Raw genomic sequence first — 24,345 nt, forward strand, 5'->3', positions numbered from 1 at the left:
TTCTTTTATTTATTTATTCGTTGTGACTTCAAGATTCTGAATGCTTAAGAAAGTCCCGCCTTTGTATCTCAAACGTTAAGCGGCATCTGCGTTTACATGAAACTCTGATGGTGTGCCACTGTCACTTTCCATAACGTTACGACACGTGTGCTGAATCAAACTACTTCGTGTAGTGCTACATGTCTAGAAATTTCGCATCCATAGCTTTCCCTTCAGTGCCAAGAAAAGTTGTCGCCCAGTACAGCGCTTGTGAAGCAGCCTGCCTACCAACCGATTCGTGCCACCCATAGATTTCGACTTGTCCATTGTCATGGTGACAAAAGGGGGTGCACTGGCTCATTATTGGCCCACACCATAACTTCAACATTTTGTTGTCTGTTGTGGTTACTCGTTTTTCTGGCCATTCAGTCAGTAGCCTCGCGCGTAACATTTACTGTGCTCTGCCTTGTCAGCTTTGCTTGCTGCTGCAATACATGGAGTGATTGGCAATGCATGTGGTGGTCTGTCCTGTCTCCATGTGTTCTTTTAGCATTTGTTTGGAAGCAGTGTGTTTATGTACCTACGTGACTATTCTTACTATCCTTTAGGCATCGGTTATATCCGTCTTCCATCGGTACTACCTGTGCACCACATCTTGTAGTCCGGAAGTAGGCGCCTGCTCCCCTGAGTTTGCATCTCGAGCCGTCCATTGCACCATACTTTCGCTGTACAGAATTATTGAGGCTGCATTCCTAAAGACATGCAGTAGGGCCTGCTTCATTACGTATGCGTTTCTAATGCTAGCATAGTCAAATTAAGGGAACCCCCGCTAGTTTGAACGCTAGTTAGTTCAAAGTTATTTGCTATCCTCTCATGTTTCTCAAAGGATCAAGAGTGTGCCATATTGCCATGTACACTTTTTCTCTTTTAATGTAACTGATAGGCTTGTGCGAATATTCGACTGTTACGAATAACTGAACTAATTGCACAGCATTTGAATTCGCTTCAATTTGAATTTAGATTATTGAAATTTTCAAAGTATTCAAAATAAACAAATAGATGTATATTATTTCACATCTAAAGGTGGTTTCACTGCAGTTGAAAGGTGCTAAACCGTGACACCACTTCTTTGAATGCGTGTTCGCTTGCATGTATATTCATGTAAAGGTGCTTTTACTGCAGAGTGGGATGCTAAGCCATGAAACAACTAATTCAGGAGAAATTCGCACTGCCAAAAAGTCATACCTGCCAAGTCTCCCAGATTGGCCGGGAGACTCCCGGATTTCGATCGTTTCTTCCGTTTGTACGGTTGTCGTGAAAATCTCCCGCAAATCGAAATTTCTCTGTGTGATCTGGCCGCATTTACACAAAAGCAGCTCAATCCACTCCAGGCTTTTCGAACCTACCCCATTATATTATAAATGAGTTGAGGCGTTCATCTAAACGTACATTATAACCTCAGTGATGCGAAACCGCGGCAGATCCGAATTTTTAAAATTCCCCAGCCAAATTTCACTATGTTCATCGGGCCTCAATTTTAATGTTCTGAACAAATTTCCTAGTCGCGGCAGGTGATACGAACTTCAGTATGGAAACCGTCAAACGAAGGCCGACAGCAGCGTACTCAAAGCTTTAAAAGTATGCTTGCCGCTACCGCTGCGCACAGAACCGCGGTCGTGGTGACGCGATAGCGATCTACAACCTCCTAGTGCACGCAGCAGTAAGTTAAAGGCAGTAAATACGTGAAAAAAATAAAATAGTCACAGTTTTGCCACAAGGGCGAAGCAATGAATTCGACAGTAACAACTTGGAATGTAACGCTGAGAACGGCAAGCAGATCGAAACTGGCAACGCATTGCTCACACACAAATGACCAGGATGAGAGCGAATTAACAACATTTACCATTTGACACGTAACGTGCTGTTCAAACAAAAACGATGCTCGATACGTAATCACAGGTACAGATGAGTACAAACTAACAAGTGTCCCAGTTGTTATACCTCGCTGTGCATGAAAAGCACACTCTTTTCGCAAAAGGGGCCTGCGCAGAGACCGAAGTGACCTTTGTGGGCTCGGCAACTAATGCAATCGTTTCAGTGAAAGCCGAAGGCACACGATTCTCCCCGCCCAAGGATAAGCGTGCGCACACAAGCAATACCCCTCCCCCAAATCCATGGGGCAAAGTACACGTGAGAGATAAGTGCTCGTCGGCGCATCGCGACTAGCTGGGTGCCGAGCAGGGGCGGCTTTTTCTTTCTTGAGTGTTCATATATATATATATATAGATGTGTATACATATACGGTGAAAGACAGCGGCAGTGGCGACGGCAAGAAAAACAGCCTAGATTGTCCATGTAATTGCTACTGCAAGAAGAAGGGCCCAGATGCGTTTTGGCGTTCCTGTCAAAATAACCTAGTAGTGAGCAAAGCTTTGACCCGCGCTTTTGCGGCAGCCAGCTGGGCCATTCTGTCCGTTCATGGCCCAGGAAGACACACGGGAGTTGTTTTGACCGAAATAGATTCTCGTAGTTGTGTTGATCCTTTGAAACTCTCACCTTAGTGAATAATCCTACCATCGTGTGTTCGGCCGCCCCTAGCCACTATAAGACCGCTGATGTTGGCGTTTGCCATTTAGACACACCTCCCACACCCTTTTGTTTTCCCCGATGTTTTGTTTGTTTGCTTGTCCTTGTTTTTTTGTTTTGTTTTTTGATGCCGTGCACCCCCCCCTCTAGCTGCGGAATTCTCCTGGATTCAGAATCCTTGAACTTGGCAGGTATGAAAAGTTCTACATTTCAAAGTTAGATGAGCATATTCCCCCCGAATCGGTTCAACCTACGACGTGACAGCAATGAATGGCCCTTCGCGACAGCCTTGGCGACAGCAAATCCTCTCTTCGTTGCTCAAAAATTGCATGCATGTCGTTGGGCCAAAAAGTTTGGTATTTGCAAGAAGCGAGTGTCAGTTGGCGGGGGCAGTTTCGTGACTTTCGCTCACTGTGGGCTTGTTAGCTGTGATGTGTCTACTCTCTCGCCGCTAATGAACCCCGCTGTGGCTCATAGATAGAAAAACAATACGGCGCACGGCAGCGGGCGAGAGGGAAAGGGGGGAGGAGGTAGTGGGCTGAGGTGATCAAGGGGGTCGGCTTAATAAAAAAAATGGAAGAGATATAACAGGCGAGGAGGTGCCAGGTGTTGGTTAGTGGGACTGCTGTGGATCAAAGTAGGGGGGGGGGGGGGTTATTATGTGGGAGAAGAAGAAAAGTCAAAATTTTGATGATCGAAGTTGGGGTTGCGCTTATTATGCGAGTGTGCTGTTTACGTGAGTAAATATGGTATATTTTGTCTTTCAGAAGGGTTTGCGTTGTTGTCCATCATTCATAAAGACTTGAATGTGCTCCATGTACTCATAATGAGGGGTGCTTACTATGAGTTTTCCCTTACTTGCTAAACACCTTCAACGCAAGAGTATCATAAGGATACATTCATTGTAGTGCATGAGTATCTTTACTGAATGCAATCTGCACTGCGTACTATTTTCGGCTCTGTTAAGTTCGTTGTCATCACACTGTACTCTAATTATTGGTAAGGGATTCAGCTGCCCTCTCAGTGATCGACTGTACGGATGGGAGGGGCCTCTGGGAGGGGCCTCTTCCAAGTTTTGAAGCTGTCACTCGTGTGTTGACTCGTGTGTTGACTCGTGTGCTTGCAGGTCAAGACAGACTCGTATGCGGAGGTGCTGAGCAGCTTGGAGCCCTCGTATGCTGTGCTGCTCATGTGGTGCTACCTCATTGCCTACCTGGACGCCCAGAAGCAGAGGGATGTCATTCACTCCTACAAGGTCCACCTGCACGTTTCCGTTTCCTTTTTTTGGTATTTTAATTGTGCTAAACTCGTAGCCGGCTGGCTTCATTCACACTTTTGTGCATATTTTGCCCGTTTTCTTTATTCTTAAAAAGATATAAGTAAAAGAATGACTTGCCATTCTTGTTTCATCATGAGGTGATGACAGGTGTTACAATTGCTTTGGCGACTTTGTTAATGGTACAGTTGAGCAGCTTAGCCGACAGTCCTGGAGTGTTTTGTGTTAGGTGTTATTGCAAGTTTGGTATTTTTCCCGAGATAATTCAAAATGAGCTTCATTTATTTACACTTCTTCACAGCTCAGCGTTGAGGTGTCAGTAAGTACAGGAAGCCTTGGCAACTTGAGTACCGGCACTTTGACATCGACAGTCTAGTGGGACAAATTATTTTGCATATGCATGCCGGTCGGAGCATTATCTACGCAGCAGTGCTGTTGGAGCTAATTGTCACACCATTCTTCGGAGAATTGTGATACAGTCGATTCCCGATATATTGAACTCGAAGGGGATCGCGAAATAGTTTGATATATCGAGAATTCGAAATACAAAGTATACATATTTAAAGCCTAAATTGTCGAATTTTAAGCCTCTGAAATTGTTACAAGAGCTTAAATAATGATTCGCTCAAAAGACAAGGTGCTAACTGCAGGTTACCGCACTTTATTTAGTCCGTAAACTTGTCTTGCTTCTTGCACGCTGTCAAGTTCCAGTCATCCTTAATATCATTGAAGCTTTTCAAATAAGGGAACTTGGCTCCTACGGCCACAACGTTAGTTGACGCAGAATGCCGATACAAGCTTTGTGGCGCGGCAAAAGCTTGGTTAGCGACGGCAACGAAGACGTTGGCACATTCATAGCCGCACGGCTACACTTCTGCGGCACCGGCAACGGCAGCCAAAATCTCAGCAACTATGCAGTCAGAAACAGCAACATCGTCATCTGTACCGATGACGATGTTGTAACGTGTAACATGTCGGACAGCAGCAGCTGTAAGTTGCTGCTGTCCGAGATGGTGCCCGGAAATGCTGATAAGTCGCAGAATTTATTGAGGCATCGTACACCGTTGTTAGGGGTCATAACGCACCCAAAGTCGTGACCTCACCCGCAAGGAACGTTTACAACACAGTGTTTTACTTGACGCCGCTACATGTGCCAGTCATAATTTTTATCACTACGTGCGGGTTAACGTTGTTAACTCCCGAATGAGGATTTATCAGGAACGAGGCGAGAAGTGCACAAGATCTTAAGGCGCAAAAGACGCAACACCGAGTTCATTCAAGTTCTCACCGTCGACATGTTGGCAATATCGATTTCACTATGGCTTTGTAGCTGGCAGCCGCTGCTTTTAGCCGCTTTGATGCGAAAAGATTAAAAAAAAAAAAGCGTAGCCTCCGAGAAACGTGTTTTGAAACCGAAAACGCTAAAAATATGTGATAGGGTAGCACATCTCGAAGGCCATGCTTTTCAGGCTTGCAAGTCATTGTGTGCTAACAACAAGGAACGAAATGTGAACCACATGCGAACATTGCACTGAGATCGCCAAGTCACTTCCCATTCTCATTTCGGTGACCTCGGCAATTGGTCTTTAGGAAAACATTATGTCTGCGTGCTAAGACCTGCAGATCGTGAATCAAACTTACAGATGTAGCAAGTGCCGTGCAACGAACCAGATCAGCGCAATGAAATAACACTTGCTTTCTTTTGTCGCCTGTGCGTGGAGAAGGATCGGAACTTGTTAGAACGCGGCCTAAAATTGATCAATATTTGCTAGGAAAAATGCACTTTCTGGGCTTTGGCGCGACACAGCGTTCGATATAGCGGATGTCCCACTGTGCGGGATATCTGCTAACTTGCCACACTTTTGCATGGGAAGTTTAAAAGAATTTTTCAACTGTTTGATATAGCCAATAATTCGATATATTCGAGTTTGATATATCCGGGATTGACTATAATGCTGTTAGATAAAACAACTCATCTGTGTTAAGAAAAACTTCTAAGAGAAATTTGTTGGGCTGGTTATATGTGAGATAATCTTTCATTAGGATTAATGGTTACTTTTCTAGGTAATACTCTGGGGTGCTGACTGTTGCTCTATATTTACATTTTATGAGCACTCTACTGTTTATTGTGTACAGTTGTAGACCTTGCCTTGACATCTTTGTTATGAAATATTGCATCTGGACCACCCAGGTTGTGTGTTTGAGGCACGCTGGCCACACCTGTGTGCAGTGTTTTTGCTGCAGCATGTTTTTGGGGAATGGATGGCTTATTATTGAGTGGAAAAATTCTTGATAATAGAGTGGTTTGTTTTTGCAAATGTAAAGTTTCCTGTGTAACACTGCAAAAAATATTAGGGAGCTTTTATTCATCTTGCTCAGAGTCAAGAGTGTTCTCTCTTGTTTTGCTCCTCCATTTTGTAGGTGAAGTTCCTGGATGTTTTCAAGACTGCGGTGTTGTTGAGCAAGACTGCCGCACCAACTCATGTTCTCGTAAGTGTCTGGCAAAGTTGTTGTAGCTCTTCTTTCAAAGGGATACAGAAGCAAAAAAGAAAAAAAGACTTTGCCCATACAATCTAACTCCTTTATAAGAGACACTGATGTAGCAGACTGTTGGGTACGAGAGACGCCAGGTGGCCTACATTGAAATGGGGATTGATTACTTAATGAGAGCTTGGTACCCTGCTTATATAAAAGATGCCTCATGTAAAGGACAAGTGTTCCCGAATTAGTGCATGTCCTTCATTAAGAGGTTTAACTGTATTAGCCAAGTACTCTCTCACAATATCGAAGGCACAAAGCAGGTTCTTACATTATAGATTTTGAAAGCAGCTTCTAGAGCCAACATAATTGTTTGTCTAAACACAAAACACAAAAAAAACACTCTAAGTGGGCTAAACACATAGTGTGACAATATTCAGTTGGTTTTATTCAGTTACTGTGGTTGAATAGAATAAAGAACTGCACTGAAATATGTAGCATTCCACTTGCATTCAAGTTTCAGCTCGTAAATAGAAAGGTGTAAAAGATAAAACTTATTTTCTGTTAAAACGACCTGTGATTGCAAAATTAATGTTATTGCAGTACACCAAAAATAATCCTTTAGCGTAAACAGCTTAGCGCTTCATTTCAGTGCAGTGAGGCTTTCTCTAGTGATTGGCAAGCTTGTGCACCTCCATGTTCTGTGCATGACCGTGTTTCCCGTCCACTGCATCACGTACTGTTACTCATAAACATTGGAAATGCCGATTTTAGTGATGCTTCAAAGGATCGGTGCATTATAATTGCCCTAAAGCTTGCTATGCGACAATACTAGGGATGGGCAAATGGTTAACTGGAGGCTTCACAAGCTGAACAGTGAAATGGTAGAATAGTTTTGAATCACATGGGATATATCATACGAATTTGTATAAAAAAAATTTGTATTTTACCGTGACCCACCTAATTTGCACAATATTTTTAGGGGTTAGGACTAGGCTTGTGCAAATAAACATTTTTTGTTTCATAGCAAAGTCCAAGCAAGTTAAAATTGTGGCAGAATTTGAATAGTAGTAAGGTTTAAATGTACAGGTGGTAATATACACTATGTGTAGGCTTGGGCAAACGGTCAGCTTTAGGTTTGAAGCGGGGGTCTGCAGACAATCAGTTTTGATCTTTCGGAAATTAAAATGCTTGTAAGCACCCCGCATCGCATGCCTTGATTCTTTAACATGCGTGGCTGCATGTTAAATATAAAAGTTTTTGGCAAGTGCTTTTGAAAAAAGTTTGTTTATAGTTTGGATATTCTTATAAGCATTCTATGCTGGACATTGCTTATGAGCACTCTTATGCTGTATATTTCTTAATGAGCACTCTATGCTGAAGTGTAATATTAATTTGAATACTTGAAGTGCCTGAATAGTTGCCCAAGCCAAGACTGTTCTCATGAGAGGCTTCACAAAGCAGATACAATCCTGTGATCAGACTTGCTGAATGGGTTGTTGCTCACATTTGCGGGAAGCATCATATAGCCTCTTTCATTAGCACCTCTTCAACTCTTGATTGACATTGGGGGGGTACGATGGGACATAAATGATGTGTAACAAGCTGGTGTTTCTGCAGGAGCATTCGCGCTGTCTTCTGAGGCATGCCACCCACGACGACTTCAAGGAACAGCTGGTGCCTGCCCTGCAGAAGGCCATGCTACGTAACCCTGAGATCATCATGGAGAGTGAGTGCCTGTTGCTGCTTTTACGAGTAGGACCACTGTTCAGCACATGTTGCTCTGTGTTGGTGTGCACGCATCTTTGATGCAAGTGTTTTTGGCTCAAACTTTCTTAGCCTCGATATAGTGAAGCATGTCTATCTGCTATTTCGATATAGCGAAATTTTACTGTTACCAGAGAGGAAGACTGAAGTAAAACATTGATGCTTTTGGTGGTGCCGATGGTGATATCTTCAGCGTGGTTTCGCAATTACATTTTTCAGTGTTGAGTGCATTTTTCTTTAAAGCTGGCCGCTGCCCGAGGACAATGCGTGAGCAAGTCCACAGTGAAATGTTTTAGTACAAACAATCTCACATTCATTGGCATTATTATGTCATCCGGCACATTAGTTGGTTAGTCTGCCGTTGTTTTTCTATGCAGATGTACTTTATGTTGATGGCCTAATTATACCGGCAGATGGCATAAAAATGCCGATATGTGTGAGAGTGTTTGTATTAAAACATTTCACTGTAGACTTGCTTTCGCATTGTTCTTGGGCAGTGGCCAGCTTTTAAAAAAATGCATTCACCACTACGTAGCATAGCAAGTTTGAGAAAATCTTGTGAAGAAAATGGCGTCGAAATGCGACCAATGCATTTTGAAATCCGCTACATGACGCCTGGGGATTTCAGTGCGAAATTAAAAAATGAAACCTTGACCTTGGTTCCCGCATTTTTTAACAAAGCTATGACAATGAAATTACCGACATCACATTTCTCAGAGAACACTTTGTCGACGTAAATAGATTTCATAGTTCCACTTTAGTGTACACCACTTCGAAGTCAGAACTATGCTCATTTTGCATGAAGTGTAGAAACTGTAAACAAAAGTATGTGCTTTACTTAGTTCTAAATTTTCATGTTTTAATCTGTGAGTACTATACATCTTTAATTTGCAGTTGCATTGCTTGTTTATTCGTGACTCGAGAATGATTTATGCTGCATTTTCCAGCTGACATTCATTTGGCTAGACATTACATCCTCGCGAGAGTTCCCTCTCAACTGCTGCTCTAATGGGGTTTATTGGGCCTGCGTAGAAAACTCGCAAAGCTTCAGAAAGAGGCTGAATACTATTTTCTTCCCTTGCCAGGCTCTATGAAAATATCATATTTCCATTTTCCGAAGTGCCATAGTACTATTTTTTCTTTTTTTGTATATGAATTCTTTACCATAGTTACTGGGTGATTGACAGGAGCTTCTCTTGTAGTGAGTAATGATAAGACTTGACTAATGTGGTGGTTTTTCCATCTGTGCTGTGGCGCAGGTGTGGCGCATGTGCTGCAGGGGGTCACTCTGGAGCTCAGCCCTTATCTGAGTGAACTGGGCAAAAGTCTGGCACGTGAGTAGCCTTCTTAACTCATTGCAGGACTAGCGAGCATGATTTTTGCCAGGAGGAGTTGCTTTTACCTTACCCTTTGTTAATTCTATCGTGAGTGCTGGGGGACCAGCAGACGAAAAGAAAGCAGTACTAACAAGCAAGACAAGGGATAAAAATGGGGTCCTCCGAGTAGTAGCAGCATCTCAATGGCCTCATACCTGTAAATAAAGTCTATTTGAAATATGTCGACGGATTCGATTCCTTCTAAGGCTGCTCCACACCATATCCCTCACATTTTGGTGCCAATTGACCCGGGATTGACCAACCGTTGGCTACGAGTGGCATGGAAGACATGAACAAGTTGAAGGCGAAGCGGACTGCGCGACGATTCTTGATCAGCCGGATCACCCATGAGGCAAGTGCCCTCATGACGCATGAGCAGCTCGATTCCATATACGAGAAGCTAAAAACGAACAGCGATGAATTGGGCAAAATCTACTCTGAATTAGAGTCTCATCTCGGACGATGACTTCCAAGCCGAGTACGATACCATACTCAATACGAGGACAACGCGACACAAATCCTGGCCGAGCTCCTAAGCAGGCGGAAACACATTTCAAGCACACAAGCAGAAGATGGATCGGTGACGTCTACCCATACGATCGCTACACCATCTGACAGGACGGGAGTCAAGCTACCGAAGCTCATGATTGCGCCCTTCTTTGGGGATGTGTGTAAATGGACGGTATTCCGGAAGCAGTTTGCCCAGCTTGTCTATAACAATGCCACCCTGACAACGATGAAGAAGTTCCATTATTCGCGGCAGTTCGTTAAAGAAAACACTGCTTCAGCGGTGGCCGGTCTTCCAACTACAGAAGCATGTTACCAGGAGGCTGTAGACATGCTACAGAATCGTTTAGGCGACAAGATGCGCCAAAAGCAGGAATACTTTGGAAGATTGCGTCATCTGACTCCTGTATGAGCATCTGATGATACAAGAGCTCTCTGGCGACTATACGATCACGTCCTAGTGAACATTCGAAGGCTAGAGTCTCTGAGTGTGCAAGGGTCTTCATTTTCGCCGATGCTCTGTGACATCGTGCTGAGGGCATTGCCAAGAGACATCGTGGTTTTCTACCACTGTGCCTGTGCCACACAAGGGGCTATGGACCATGCTGCTGATCTTTTGGGCCTTGACGATCTCCTGACCTTTCTTTCAATCGAACGGCAGAGCTTGGAAAACAGTCACTACAAGGATAGTAACGGACGATACAGTGGTGGTCAACATTCTTCGAAACAGCCAGCCCGAAGTCACAGCTGGGACTACTTGACTTTCATCTCTTTTTCTGACGAACTAGTCTGGACATTTTCAAGGTGTCAGAGAGATGTGTGCGTTCTGCACATCAAGACAGCACTCCACAAAAGCGTGTCCTACCGACATGTCCTTGACAAAGAAGAAACACGTGCTGTCCAATGATAAACGTTGCTTCACGTGTACAACGAAAAGCCATGGGGCGCGTGACTGTAAATGAAGAGTCTCCTGCTTAAGGCGAAAAGGCCCACATGCCTACAGCATGTGTTATTCATGAAGGATTACAAGGACCTCGCACCAAGGCCTCACCAAAGACCATGTGAGCAAACCAAGTGAACCCGCAACTAAGAAGAAAAGTGCATAGACGTCGGAGTTAAAGAAGACATCAGCAGTTGATAGTCGAGAAGAGGCAAGCTCTCCTAGCAATACGACTCAGAACAAAACCTCTGAACCTCTGAACATTCGACTGCCATTATTACTATGACATCTGCTATTTCAGAAGAGACCCGCAAGAAGACTGCATTTTATGATAACCGCAGGCAGCTCATACAAGAGAAAGACGCTGCACCAAGTAAAGCTGAAATTCATAGGAACATGGAGCAGGCAGCATCGCTGGAAGCCAAGGTGATTGAGCTGCGATCAATGTTGCATCAGGAGAGAATGAACTGCAAATGGGAACAGAGCGATAATGCGACCAAAATAACGAAACTTCAATTTTCACATTCTCAGGTGCGAGGACACCGCAAAAAATTGGAATGTCAACTTGAAGAAGTCATGCGGATAGCTTCTCAGCGAGACTTGGTGATGCAGTATGAGTCACAAGCACGTCACTTGAATCGGCAGTTTTACCAGGTGCAAAAGCTGCTAATTGCAGCTGGAGAGAAGCTACGGCATGCAATTCCTTTGGTGCCCTAGATTCAACAGAAGATGGTTGAGGAAATGCACCAGACTGAAATTGGGGAAGGAAGCAAACAGCCAGGACATATGGAGAGATCAATGTATCAAAAGATGATCACATGTGAGGCACGACTGTCTAATCTGGAAAGCGACCTACTGGAATCACCTGAGGAAGTAGAAACCAATGAGCAATCGCGCATACACGACCAAGGTGCTATGCTGAAGCTGCGGGGGTATGTATTACAGCTTGCTGAAGGTGTGTCCAATAACTATATTGCGAGCATCAGTGACAAGGCAACAGAACTTTCTCACCAGAATGACATCCTAGACGGGAAGACCTTTGAGGACATTTCTGGGAAAAGGCGCCTGCATGTCCATGTGTAAAAGCAACAGACCGAGAGGCCTGTTGACATCATCGCCGACAATACGTTCTACCTTAATCGAATTTCTGGTCGTGGCGGTGGCGTATGTATTCTAGTGAAAAAGGTTCTTGACTGTGACCTAATTCAAAATTTCACCCACTCTTGCAATGACTTCGAATTTCTATCAGTTAAACTACAAAATGTGGTTCTTGCCGTTTGTTATAGACCACCAAATGGCGAAACGGCATCCTTTCTGGATTACCTGGACACGTTTTTTGCGTTCACTAACACAAATCGCTTAGACGTTGTGTGTGGCGGTGACATGAACATAAATATGCTCAAACAGGAAGCTATAGTACAAAAACTTGATATTTTGCTGAAATCTCATTGCTTTTCAAATATGATCACTGTCCCTACGAGAATCACACAAATGTCTTCGTCCTTGATTGATTTGTTCTTAACATATATACCGACATAAAACCTCAAGGCTGGTGTTATTACTGTAGATTTGAGTGATCATTTGCCAATATACATTTGTTGTAGGAAACACTTATGTGACAAAAACAAACCGAACACATTTTTCACCCAGCATATAAACGAACAAACTCTGAAAATATTTTCGGAGAAGATTTTGAGGGCTCCTTGGACGAATATACTTAAAATGAATGAGCCTAACAAGGCGTACGAAGAATTTTTGAACATACTAAAACCAATTTATACTGCTTCGTTTCCTCTGGTTAAAACAAAGCAGAACAGGAAAGTTCGTAAACTCTGGATCAACGCGGAACTTCAGAAAAGAATACAAGAAAAAAATATGTTATTTAGCCGCTATCTTAAAACGAAAGACCCTAAATTGTTTAAAGAATTCAAGGTTAAACGAAATCGCCTAAATAAAGATCTCAAAAAGGCAAAACAAGAATATTATAACAATATGTTTAGTTCAGTTTCTGGGTGTTCAGATATAATGTGGAAAAGGCTAAATTCTCTCTTAAATCGCAATGTGTCCACGGGTTCAGTACATAGCATGAATCTTAACGGCGAGGTCATATCAAGAAAACCCTTGGCTGACACTTTCAATAAATAATTTGTAAATGTCGCAGAAAAATGTGATGTGAGTAGTAACCTTGGAAGTGTCCCATTTATCGACAGTACCATTTTTCTTGATCCGACAAGTGAGAATGAAGTAAAAGAATTAGTTTTGAATTTGAAAAACAGTACAGCACTTGATATTGACGGGATACAAGTTCAACCTATAAAGCATGTCATTATATTCCTTCTTCCTTATATAACACATATATTCAATTTGTGCCTTGGCCGGGCTGTTTTTCCCATTAAAATGCAAGTTGCACGCGTTACCGTCCTCTTCAAGAAAGGCGATAGAAATAACATGTCGAATTACCGGCCTGTGTCCATTCTGCCAGTCCTATCGAAGGCATTAGAAAAACTAATATTAAAACGGCTGACTAATTTTGAAAGGAAGTTTCAGTTGCTTCATGACCCGCAGTATGGTTTCCGCAAAGGTTTCAGTACAGAATATGCTCTCACGGCACAGAAAGAGTACATTTATCAACAATTCGAACAGGGAAACGTTGTGTTGGGATTGTTCGTAGATTTTACGAAAGGTTTTGACCACATTAACCACAAATTACTTATAGAAAAACTGGAACGGTACGGTATTCTGGGAACGGCGGGATCATTAATACAGTCTTATTTGCAACACCGTAATCAGATTGTTAGCCTGGGTGGTTGCAATTCCGATTCTTTGTCAATCGTTGCAGGAGTTCCACAGGGAAGCATTTTGGGACCTTTCCTTTTCAATATTTACATTAATGATATCGTGAACATCTCCTCTAACGTAAAATTTATAATATATGCAGATGATACGAATATATTTTTAACAGGAAAATCAGTGAACGAATTAATAACACATGCAAATATACTGCTGATTACATTAGAAAAATGGACAAGAGAAAACGGTCTAAAAATAAATGTTGCAAAGATTAAGGCTATGGTATTTCATGCTAAAAATAAAGCGGAAATTGTAAAACAAACGATCTTTTTAAATTCCACCCCTGTCGAGATAGTTTCTTCTCTTAAAATATTAGAAGTAATATTTCAAGAAACATTATTATGGGATCACCACATACACTTCTTAGCTACGAAGGTCTCTCAGGCAGTCGGCCTTGTGTACCGAAACAAGCACTTGCTTCCTCGGAATATTTTGTTGTTAATTTACAATACCTTATTTTTATCAAGAATCAATTACTGCCATCTAGTTTGGGCTCTAACTTCTAAAGAAAACAAACAAACTTCATATGTTGCAAAAAAGGTTTGTACGGGCGGTATAGAACATGCCCCGTACTTATCATACTCGTTCCTTATTTGAAAAATACAACCTAATGCCAGTAATAAAAATGTATGATTTTCTTCTGTCCAAGAAATATAAGCAAGACATAAAAAAATCTAACTTGTTTCTAAAGCAGTTGGCAGATTTAATACTCAACCAGCCTAAGTATAATACCCGGAAAAATGAAGTGTGGACTGTTCGAACCTTTAGAACCACATACAGTCTTCAATCGTTGGGAAATAAACTTCCAAGGTTACTAAATGAACTTAGGGATAACGAAATTTACTTAGAAAAAATCACCTTTAAACAACTGCGGAATCATTTCCTCCAGACGTCATGATCACTCGTTTCTGTTACTTGTAATTTCTAAAGAATGTATTTTTGTATTTTGTTTTTGTTGACGTGTATTTTGTATACTGCTTTGTGTTTTTTTTTCACGATATGTTTCTTGGTGTCTTGTTTGTCTTTTTTTTTTAGGAAATGAGTATGCATTTGTGGTGTTGCCAAAGCAATAAATTAGGCATATTTCTTCTTTTTATGATGCTTTTTTCTGTGTTTTGCAAGGCAAATGCGCCTGTATTTCACATTACAAAATTATTTGTTTATAGCATTATATGTACCAGTATGTTACACCTGTACAGTGTTGATTGCTCATTTTTGTCGTATACATGTTTGTATGCTTCGCTCGGATGTATTACGCAAATGCTTCCTTTTTTTAAGTCAAATACGCCAACATTTTTTGCATCTTTTGAAATAGATTTTTTGTTGTTCTTGTTTAAGCATTAGACGTTTCGTTTCATCACACATGTACAGTGATGATTTCTTTCTTGTCATAGACCTGTTTATTTTACGCGTATGATACCGAATGTTTTTATGAAAGTGTTACCGCTACTGCGATGTGTTCGGGGAGGGGGAAGGGGGGCCTGCGGCCTTGTCAAGCTGGCATCACGCCAGCTTTTTCTGCAGGTCTCCTGCATCATGTATCCTTGATGCGAAATAAAGCCATTATTAACTGCCGCGAGCCGGCAGCAAAAGAGATTCTCGGTCTGCCTACCAAGTGGACAGAGAAGCTTGACAAAACAAAGAGTCGGTTTGAGGCATAGATAGGTCATAGTGACAAGACAAGTCAGCATCGACAATTATAGAATATCTCGGACAACATTCAGTCAAGAAGTTCAGGTGGTGACGTCCATTCATTTACTGCGAGACAACACAAAGTGTTATCGTAACAAGGCCTGCTCCAAAGTTGTAGCACTTAATACTGTGCGGCCGGCTTCACTGCATGGCCGGGAATGTTAATTTCATTGTGAGTGCTGCGGGACGATCAGATGAAGAGGAAGAAGTAGTAACAAGCACGGGAGAAGAAACAGGGTCTTCCGAGTAGTAGCAGGGTCTTAATGGCCTCATGCCTGTAAATAAAGTGTCTTTGAAACACTTCGATGGATTCAAGTCCTTCCAAGGCTGCTCCAAGCCATATCCCCCACACCATCTTTCTTTTCTCTGCTGCTCAGCATGAGCTGCATGAAGGTCTCTGAAAACCTTGAAATAAAAAAAAATTGCTTTTTAAAGGCACTTGAAAGTGCCCAAATATTTTTTTTCCCCAACAAAACAGTGGAATTTCTTGACAAATGCAGTTTGATAGTTATCATGTGGCCTGCTTTTTGGGGTATACAAGGATTCATCTGGTGTTCATTCGAATTGTGCGCTTCAATAAAGTGGACGGGAAAGCACCTTCCGTCTTAGTTCGATTGGTAGAGCGCAGGGTGTGCGACTCGTAGGATGTGAGTTCGGATACCACCAACGGAAATATAGTTTTTGATTCATTCTACTTCATTAAAGTAAACGCGATGATTACCATGGTGCAGTTAAAAACAACAACAATGCTTGCTATGATTTTCTTGGTCTTGTCTGTTGGATTCGACCAGGTGCAAAGTCCGTGCACCTTAACAAACTCCAGGTGGTCAATTTCCGGAGCCCTCCACTGCAGCGTCTCCGATAATCACATCATGGTTAGGGCTTGTGAAACCCCAGATAATATTATATTACTGTTATGAAAATGATTACTACAAATACAGATTTGTAGGCAGGGGTACTGGCAGGGGTATAATTCGTATACAGTTAAATACATAAATGCAAGCACGGAATAGCAGCTTTGCTATATGTATTGGCTCAATGGATGCTATGTATGCTGCACTAACTCTTGCCATTGTTTCCTTCAGAACACCTGGTGGCCAAGGACGAAACCTGTCGCCAGGGGGCAGTGGTGGCTTTGAAGAACCTAGCCCACCAGTGCGGTTCGCAGGAAGCCCTCGAGGCACTGATCAAGCACCTCGTGGGGGTCCTCAATGGTCAGTTCACTCACAAGAGGATTGCCCTAGCTTTCTTTGGTAGAAATACCTGACGAAGGGTTAGGTAGGTTAAACGTGATCAATGTTCCCTGCACAAACTACCAAAAGAACTGGACACTGCTCGGAGAGACACAGAAGGCATCACCACATTGCATTGATGAGTTCTGTATGTGTCTCTCTGTAGTTTGTGCAAGGTGCGTTTATATTTGATGTTAGTTTAAATTAGAACAATTCCTGGCCACAAGAGCTGACCCCTAGATCGGTCTGCTTGCAGTCTGTCATATACTTTAGCCATGAAAAGCCTACTTTACTTTGTTGGTACTCAAAAAGCTCAGTGTATGTATAAATTGAACTTATGTTCACTTATCTGGGAAGTTGGGTGGTTGTGAGCGTACTGTGCGTGTTGCTTGCAGATTAATGACAATTTACAAACACAGTAGACTCCCGGTAAACAGAATGACTGGTTAAGGGGAGACTCTGGTGTTCTAAAAAAATTTTATCTGCTATAAAAAGAGGTATGCAATTCATTTTTTTTTACATCAAGTAGTTTAGGGAATCAGATATTTATAATAAATTTATACCGTATATACTCGTGTAGTGGTCGCATTTAAAAAAAAATCGACTCCAACTTCGGGATGCGATCATTACGCGGGGTAATCTTTCCGGGAAAAAATATTCCGAGCACTGAAAACGCAAAAGAGTTGCTAATCAGAATTCTTACGATAACTATCATGAACATAACCAAAAATAAAAGTAAACGAAGGCTTACCTTTGTAATAAAATGCACGCATTACGCAGGAGCTTCATGCATGGCACACTGCCCTTTTATTTTTTACCTCTCTGACCCCCTAACGTTCACTCAGACTCCGAAGCCTCACTAGTGTCAGTGTCGTCGCTGCGCGATTCCCTGTTGGAACCAGCAGTGTCTTCACTGTCCCACAGACGGTCATCTTCCGTTCCGTCGAGCGCATAGGAAATGCCAGTCTTTTTGAAGCTCTTGATGACCACCTCGTCGGAAATGGTACTCCACGCTTCGAGAATCCATGAGCAGAGGACGTCTACGGACTGTCTCCTGATTTTGCCACTTGGCGTAAAATCGTGGTCGCTCGCCGCCATCCACTCTGCGTACAGCCTTCGAACATTGTCCTTGAACGGTTTGCTCAGTGACACGTCCAGAGGCTGTAGCAGCAAAGTTAGACCCCCCCCCCCCCCCCAGGGATCACGGCGATTTCCATGCGCCGCTCCTTCAGCTCGGTATGGACATGGCCTCGACAGTTGTCCAGCACAAAAAGTGAAGGAAGCAGAAGTGCTCCTGCTCTTTGCCCCCAAACCGTCTTGATCCAATCGACCATGAGGTCTGCCGTCATCTACCCTTTCACTTGAGCACGGATGTGGATGCCGCGGGGAAAGTTTTCGTTTGGAATTGTTTTCCGTTTCAGGATAACATACGGCGGCAGCTTCCACCCGTCTGCCGTCACTGCGAGCATCACGGGGCATCGCTGCATCTCTGCACCACACGTTTCCACGAGAACGCTTCGACCACCTTTCTTGTTCACAGTAGTGCTTCGAGGCATGTCGGACGTCAACGGCGTTTGGTCGGCGTTGCCTATCTGTGACAGCAGGAAGCCGTTTATCTGGCGTATCCTCGTGACAAACCTGTGGAAATTGATCACCTTGTCTTCGTATGCGAATGGAAGTCGCTGGCACAATGACGTCCGCCGCCTCAGCAACAGTTCATTCCGCCGCATGAAGCGTGCCGTCCAGCCGGAACTGGCGCGGAAGTCCTTTGTGGGTATTCCCAGCCTCCGGAAAACTGTGCGCGCCTGCGTCCGTATCGTGTCTAACGACACTGCACAACCGTCCTTGCGCATGTCCTTCACGTATTCAAGGACTGCCTTTGCAATGTCAGCGAACTTGCCAGATTTGGGTCCACGAAAAGCCCGTCGCATGCTGTTAGTAGCCATGAGCTTGTCGCGCTGTTTTTTCCAATATCAGATCAGGATTTCGTCGACGCCGAAATGTCTACCAGCAGCGAGGTTGCCGTGCTCTAGCGCGTAGTCAAGCGCCTTCAGCTTGAACGCAGCAGTAAAGCTTGCATACCGCCCCATGGCGAAACGGTGCTTTGACTGACGATCACAAAGCACACGCACACCACAGCGCACACACACACACAAAAAAAACGTGGTCTCAGGAAAAAAAAACAACATTGCTGCGGGATGAACACAGGTCGACCAATAGGCGGCCACCGCGGTAACAGTGCGGGATGTCAAAACAAACATGATGACTGACGGAGCGAAGCGGCCGCATTTTTTTTCTTTTCGTTAGCTATGGAGGTTGTGAGTACGTCATGCGCGTCAAAACAGTTTTTTTATTTAAATAAGGAATGCTTTCATTTAAATAAGTAAATTTACGGCATTAGCGTAGTGATGCCTGCTTTCAGATCACAGAAACAATGATAGGCGCATTCAGCTGCCACAGACATAAAAACACATGGCGGGCATTCAGTGAAAACTGTGGCATTTGCCCTTACTGCAATCCTAAATGGCACATTTCCACCAACGGCGGGCAAAAATTAAGAATATGTGTGGTGCGTGCAGTTGGCGAGTTTCATTCGGCCGATAATAACGGCGATGATCATCGGCTAGACTTGGCACACGACATATCGATGCGGCAAGTTCAGGGTGCGATCATTACGCGGGGAAAAAAAAATCGCATTTAGACGACAAAATTTAGGGGTGCGATCATTACGCGAGTGAGATCAATATGCAAGTATATACGGTAGTCAGATTGCCCAACTGCTTAGTAATTTAATAATTAAATATTTCAGAAAACTTTATGTGGACATTTCTAAAAAACAATGAAGGATCACAACTGTACCATGACTGTAATTTTAGTTCTATTTTTATAGAAGTTATTGCCATATATAATGTAATGGTTGGGAACATGAGAATTTTCATCAGATTTATCGGCGCATAAAAATGTTTCTCTTTACGAATGCTAAATTTTAGTAGTCTTGTTGTGTATAGGAACTCATAGGCTTTGAATTGGAACAAGAATTATTGAAACCTGATTACAAGATAGTGTGGGCAACAGTATAGCATCTAGGCAAAAAACTGATTTTGAGAAAACACAGGAAAAAGTTTGAAAACTTGATATAGGTTTAATTTTGCCAAAAAAAAAAGTAGTACCGTATTTACTCACATAATCCTCCAACTTTTTTTGGCGGAAAACTGATGCTAAGTTAAGGGGTGCGAGAATCACGCAGAGAAAACTTTCTGCGAAAACGTACAGAGCGAAAAAGAAAACGAAGTGGCTGCAAATCGGGATTCTCACACCAGCAACTAACAGCAAGCTTTGAGAAGTACTAATTAAAACTTACCTCAACAACAAAAGCACAGGTTCAACACAAGGCAAGATTTATTTGAGGCACAAAAAGTGCAAGCAAATAGTCGAGAATTAGAATACCATACGCAAAGCTTGTGGGCATTGTGGGCGTGGCAGTAGCGTTCGTTGCTCAACAGGAGCCCTCAAAAGGTAAGCGTAGGACGTCAGTATTGGGCTGATAACTATTTAACAGAATCGTCTGCAGTTTCCTTCTGAAGGAATAAAGTTTACCATCAATTTCAGTTTTAGGCACACGGCAGGCCCAACGCGTCTTGGTTGCTTTCAGCTGCCGTCACCAGTAGCGAACACAAAACTCGTATGCTCCGAAAGGCCTACCGGCGGCCCTGTTGCCATTGCTTAGACCATGATATATCACTTTCAACTTGAAAGCAGCCATGTAGCTTCAGTATCGCCCAATAACGTGACAAGATTACCGACACAACGTACAAAACACGCCGCAAGGCGCACTTGCCACTTTGGCTTGGCTTGGATTGGATCGAATCTGCATGCAATAATAGTACGCTTCATGCTTAAGAGATGGTGCCAGATGGCGCGCGCTATCATTATCAGCGGCTGGAACAAGCAGACGACATTATTGCGGCAGTTTTCGGGGGTGCGATAATTAATCGAGGAAAAAAAGAAATCGTATTTCTGTTGGGCAATGTGGGGGGTGCGAAAATTATGCGAGTGTGAGGATTACGTGAGCAAGTACGGTAGATGGGAGTCCTTTTTTCTCTAGAAGCCATTAGGCACATAATCACTATCATTGTCTTTCATACACCTCCTCTTCATGACATTCTTGAAGCCTTCTTCTCTGGTATGCTTGTCACATGTTGCGAACTGCCGCTGGTCCTTTTCCAGACACCTTTCAACATCTGTGTTGCCTCGGTTCAAATGCAGCTTGTTCAAAACAGCCTCGGAGGCCCGGTCACAGAGCAATTGCTTCCGCAACAGCAGTTTCGACAGTGATGAGCAAAGAGTGTTTGGTTTTCGGCATAAGTGACCAAATCACTGAATGGAGGCTCCCATTTGAATTTTGAGTTTTGCCTCCTTGCCAGTGCTTCAACAGCTTTCGATCTGAGCGGCGAGTGTACACTGGAAGGAAGGCTTCAGCGACATATTCAGGGAGGTTGTACCGCTGCTTGGGAGGAGCCCACTGCCTTGCCACGGCCTTGTTGTGTGCACACCACGAGTCTTGGTGGTGTGTTATCGGTATTCAAAACTAGCATTAACTTATTGTACTATAACTAAGTACGTGCAGAACAAACCTGCCAAATATCCACTTTTTCAGTATTTCTACAATAACTCTCTTAATCTTGGAGATACTACAATGATCGTGGAGGTTAAGGGGGGACACGTGACACGATAGTGAAATATATCAGTATTAGGCCTAGAGATATGATTTTTCCAGGGAATATTCAGCTTTGTATACTGATTGAAAATATGTAATTACGTTTTCTTTACATAAATCCAAAAAAGTTACAGCTATTCTTATTTTATGAATTTGGGATGTGACTTTCATAAAAAGTAATGCATCAAAAGAGCTATAATTGAACCTATATATTGCTGAGTATTCAAATAGTACAAATATACAATTTCATGCTAGTATCTAAATTTTACCCAAAGTTGTGAAGTTTTTATGTCGCAGTCTTCTAGCTCTGAATTTTCACTGGTGATTTTTGGAAAATTTCAAAATTTTACAATGTCATAAAACGTTTTATCAAGGTTTTCTTGCACACTTGAATACCCTAGCATTCAAAGGAAAAAAAAAAAAAAGATCAAGAAAATCGAATCAGTGTTAGCGACACGGTGCTCATCCCAAAATTCAACACATGCAAAAATCTGTATTTGAGAAAAACACAAAAAACTGAAAAAGTTGTGAAAATGAAAATTTCATGCATGAGAGCCACAGCACTTGTATTCACAATCACTCAGAAAGCCCCTGCGGAGTAGTCTGAAGCAAGCTTCTTGTGCTTCTTCTTTGCGGCTGCCTGGAACGCCGCTGAAGATGCACGTTTTCTCTCCGAGCCGACAGCACGGCGAGTCTTTTTCAACCGCCCGATGGTTACCTGTGCATGTTTGATCTAGCCGCAGTTCACGCAAAATAAGCGAACTAGATTCCTTGTTCCCTAAGTTGAAACGCATAACAGCATCTGCCATTGCAGTCTCAACGGCAAACAATGACGCATTCTTGTCCTTCGATGAGAGGCTCTAAATGACCGAATGCAAGGCCCCATTTGCATTCTGCGTCTTCCCTCTGGTGCATCTCTGCAGGAGCTTCTTGTCGGACAAGCGTTCATAAACGGGACGCAGTGCATTGCTCACAGCCTCTGGCTAATTTTACTTGCTTTTTGGGATGGGCTTATTCCTTGCCATGGCTGCATTATGCTTGCACCAAGACTGGGGGCTGAGTGGACAGAAGCTGTGGTTTGATTTCTCGTCAGTAGATGTCACATGATGATACGTAGCCCACACAGCCTTGTGAATCTCATCCACATTCCCAGAATAGGATTTCAAAGCCCAGCCGTAATAACTCGTCACTTTTGTGATGAGGTCACCCATGAAGTGGCCCTTGCCACTGATGCGCTCGTTGCTGTCCCCTTTGTGCTTCTGCACGAGGTTCCAAAGCGCAGTCCCCATGCGCTTCTGCACATGGTTCGAGCAGTCTTCTTTTTCAACATTTATGAAGCCCTACACCTTAGCTTCTTTGACAGCACTGCCCGACCGGCTGTCACCATCACAAAACATGGTGGTGTACCTGAGGCTATGAAGCGAAAGGGAGCGCTGAAATAAAATCATTGCTGCCTCTACTTCCATTTGGCCAGCCTTGCATGAGGTATTTTTCTGACATGAATGTTTGGCTTTACATTCTGGGCTCTCGGGTTTTGGACCACATTCACAGCTGAGGCAAAAATTAGAAAGCACAACATAGTCTAGCAGATAACCTGAAAAAACTTTTATCACAGTGGCTATTCCAATGTGAGAGGTGTGTCCTCTTGTGTGCCAGCTTCTATCAAAAAAGATGGCAATATTTTTGGGGTTGCCGAAATTGAGGTCCTTGTAGAGGCACTTTACCACTGTGGCACACTTAGTCAAATGTTCGGCTCAAGCTCTCGTTGCTGCTGGCTGAAGCTTCATTTTCAGGTACTCTTGGTACGTTTTCGTGTGAAGGCCCGATGTGAAACACTGATAGCAGCAGCAAAGATGTCATTCAGAGCTGTCTGACCATTCCCAGTGCTCTGAACCGCACGCGCCGTGCGAACGTTGATTTCGAACGGGTTGCAGTTATTGCTGCCACTAACCTGTCACGAGCTCCATTTCGAACCAACTTCTCCGCAGTTGCTGCAGTGAAGCTTCAGCTTAACAGCTACACCGTACTCACGTGTGTCGCGTTTGATAGTCAACTGACCACGGCACACTCGGCAAGCAGATTGTTCGTTTAGTAAACAGTTCACCGTGTCGAGGTCAACCATGATATACGTCAGGGCCGACGAACTTTCGGTGCCACGCTGACTTGCGAGAACACTCATTTTAAAAAAGGCAACCGTATTTAAAAAAGGGAACCGTCTTTCTCCTCAAAATTATCGTCCTATATCTCTAACGTCATCCTGCTGTAAATTAATTGAACATATTATTGCCGCCCAAATAGTAAATTTTTTGGGCCAACATTCTATTTTGACACAATTTCAACACTGGTTTAAAAAGGGATATTCAACAGTAACGCAATTGGTTACAGTTATCCACTCATTTGCACTAAATCTTGATAACAATAGGCAAACTGACATATCTTTCTTAGATTTTAGTAAAGCGTTTGACAGAGTACCTCACGATAAACTGATTCAAAAACTTAAGCGGATTGGCCTTCCAGACATTCTCGTAAACTGGATTGCCGAATATCTTAATAACCGGTCACAGTTTGTTGCCATTAATGACCACCGTTCACCATCTCTTCATGTCTCATCAGGTGTGCCCCAGGGAAGTGTACTGCGGCCATTGCTTTTTCTCATTTATATCAACGATATTGTCAATGTCATAACACCTACAGTACAAATTAGATTATTTGCCAATGATTGTGTTTTGTTTCGTGATATTTACTCTGTTCATGATCAAAACGAACTTAACACAAATCTTTCCAATATAGATCAGTGGTGTAATGAATGGGGAATGACCCTCAACGTAGAAAAAAGTGTCTGTATGCGTCTGACACGTCAAAAAAATCCGCTATACTATATCGACAAGCTACGGCCATCATCCCTGAGAGAGGTCACTAGCTATAAACATTTGGCCTTGACCATA

General features: G+C 43.1%; 1 protein-coding gene across 1 annotated transcript in view; it reads left to right on the plus strand.

Moving 5' to 3' along the window:
• The window catches only part of LOC119167548 (lethal (3) 80Fj), a 331,845-nt gene that overhangs the window by 33,324 nt on the left and 274,176 nt on the right, over window positions 1–24,345 (plus strand). Inside the window, exons 6-10 of the mRNA XM_037419055.2 lie at window positions 3,692–3,820; window positions 6,263–6,331; window positions 7,940–8,048; window positions 9,346–9,420; window positions 16,537–16,665. Of these exons, the coding sequence (XP_037274952.2) occupies window positions 3,692–3,820; window positions 6,263–6,331; window positions 7,940–8,048; window positions 9,346–9,420; window positions 16,537–16,665 (511 nt within the window). The remainder of the gene's footprint in view (window positions 1–3,691; window positions 3,821–6,262; window positions 6,332–7,939; window positions 8,049–9,345; window positions 9,421–16,536; window positions 16,666–24,345) is intronic.

This window comes from Rhipicephalus microplus, chromosome 3 (genome assembly GCF_043290135.1).
Source record: "Rhipicephalus microplus isolate Deutch F79 chromosome 3, USDA_Rmic, whole genome shotgun sequence".
Taxonomy (NCBI): domain Eukaryota; kingdom Metazoa; phylum Arthropoda; class Arachnida; order Ixodida; family Ixodidae; genus Rhipicephalus; species Rhipicephalus microplus.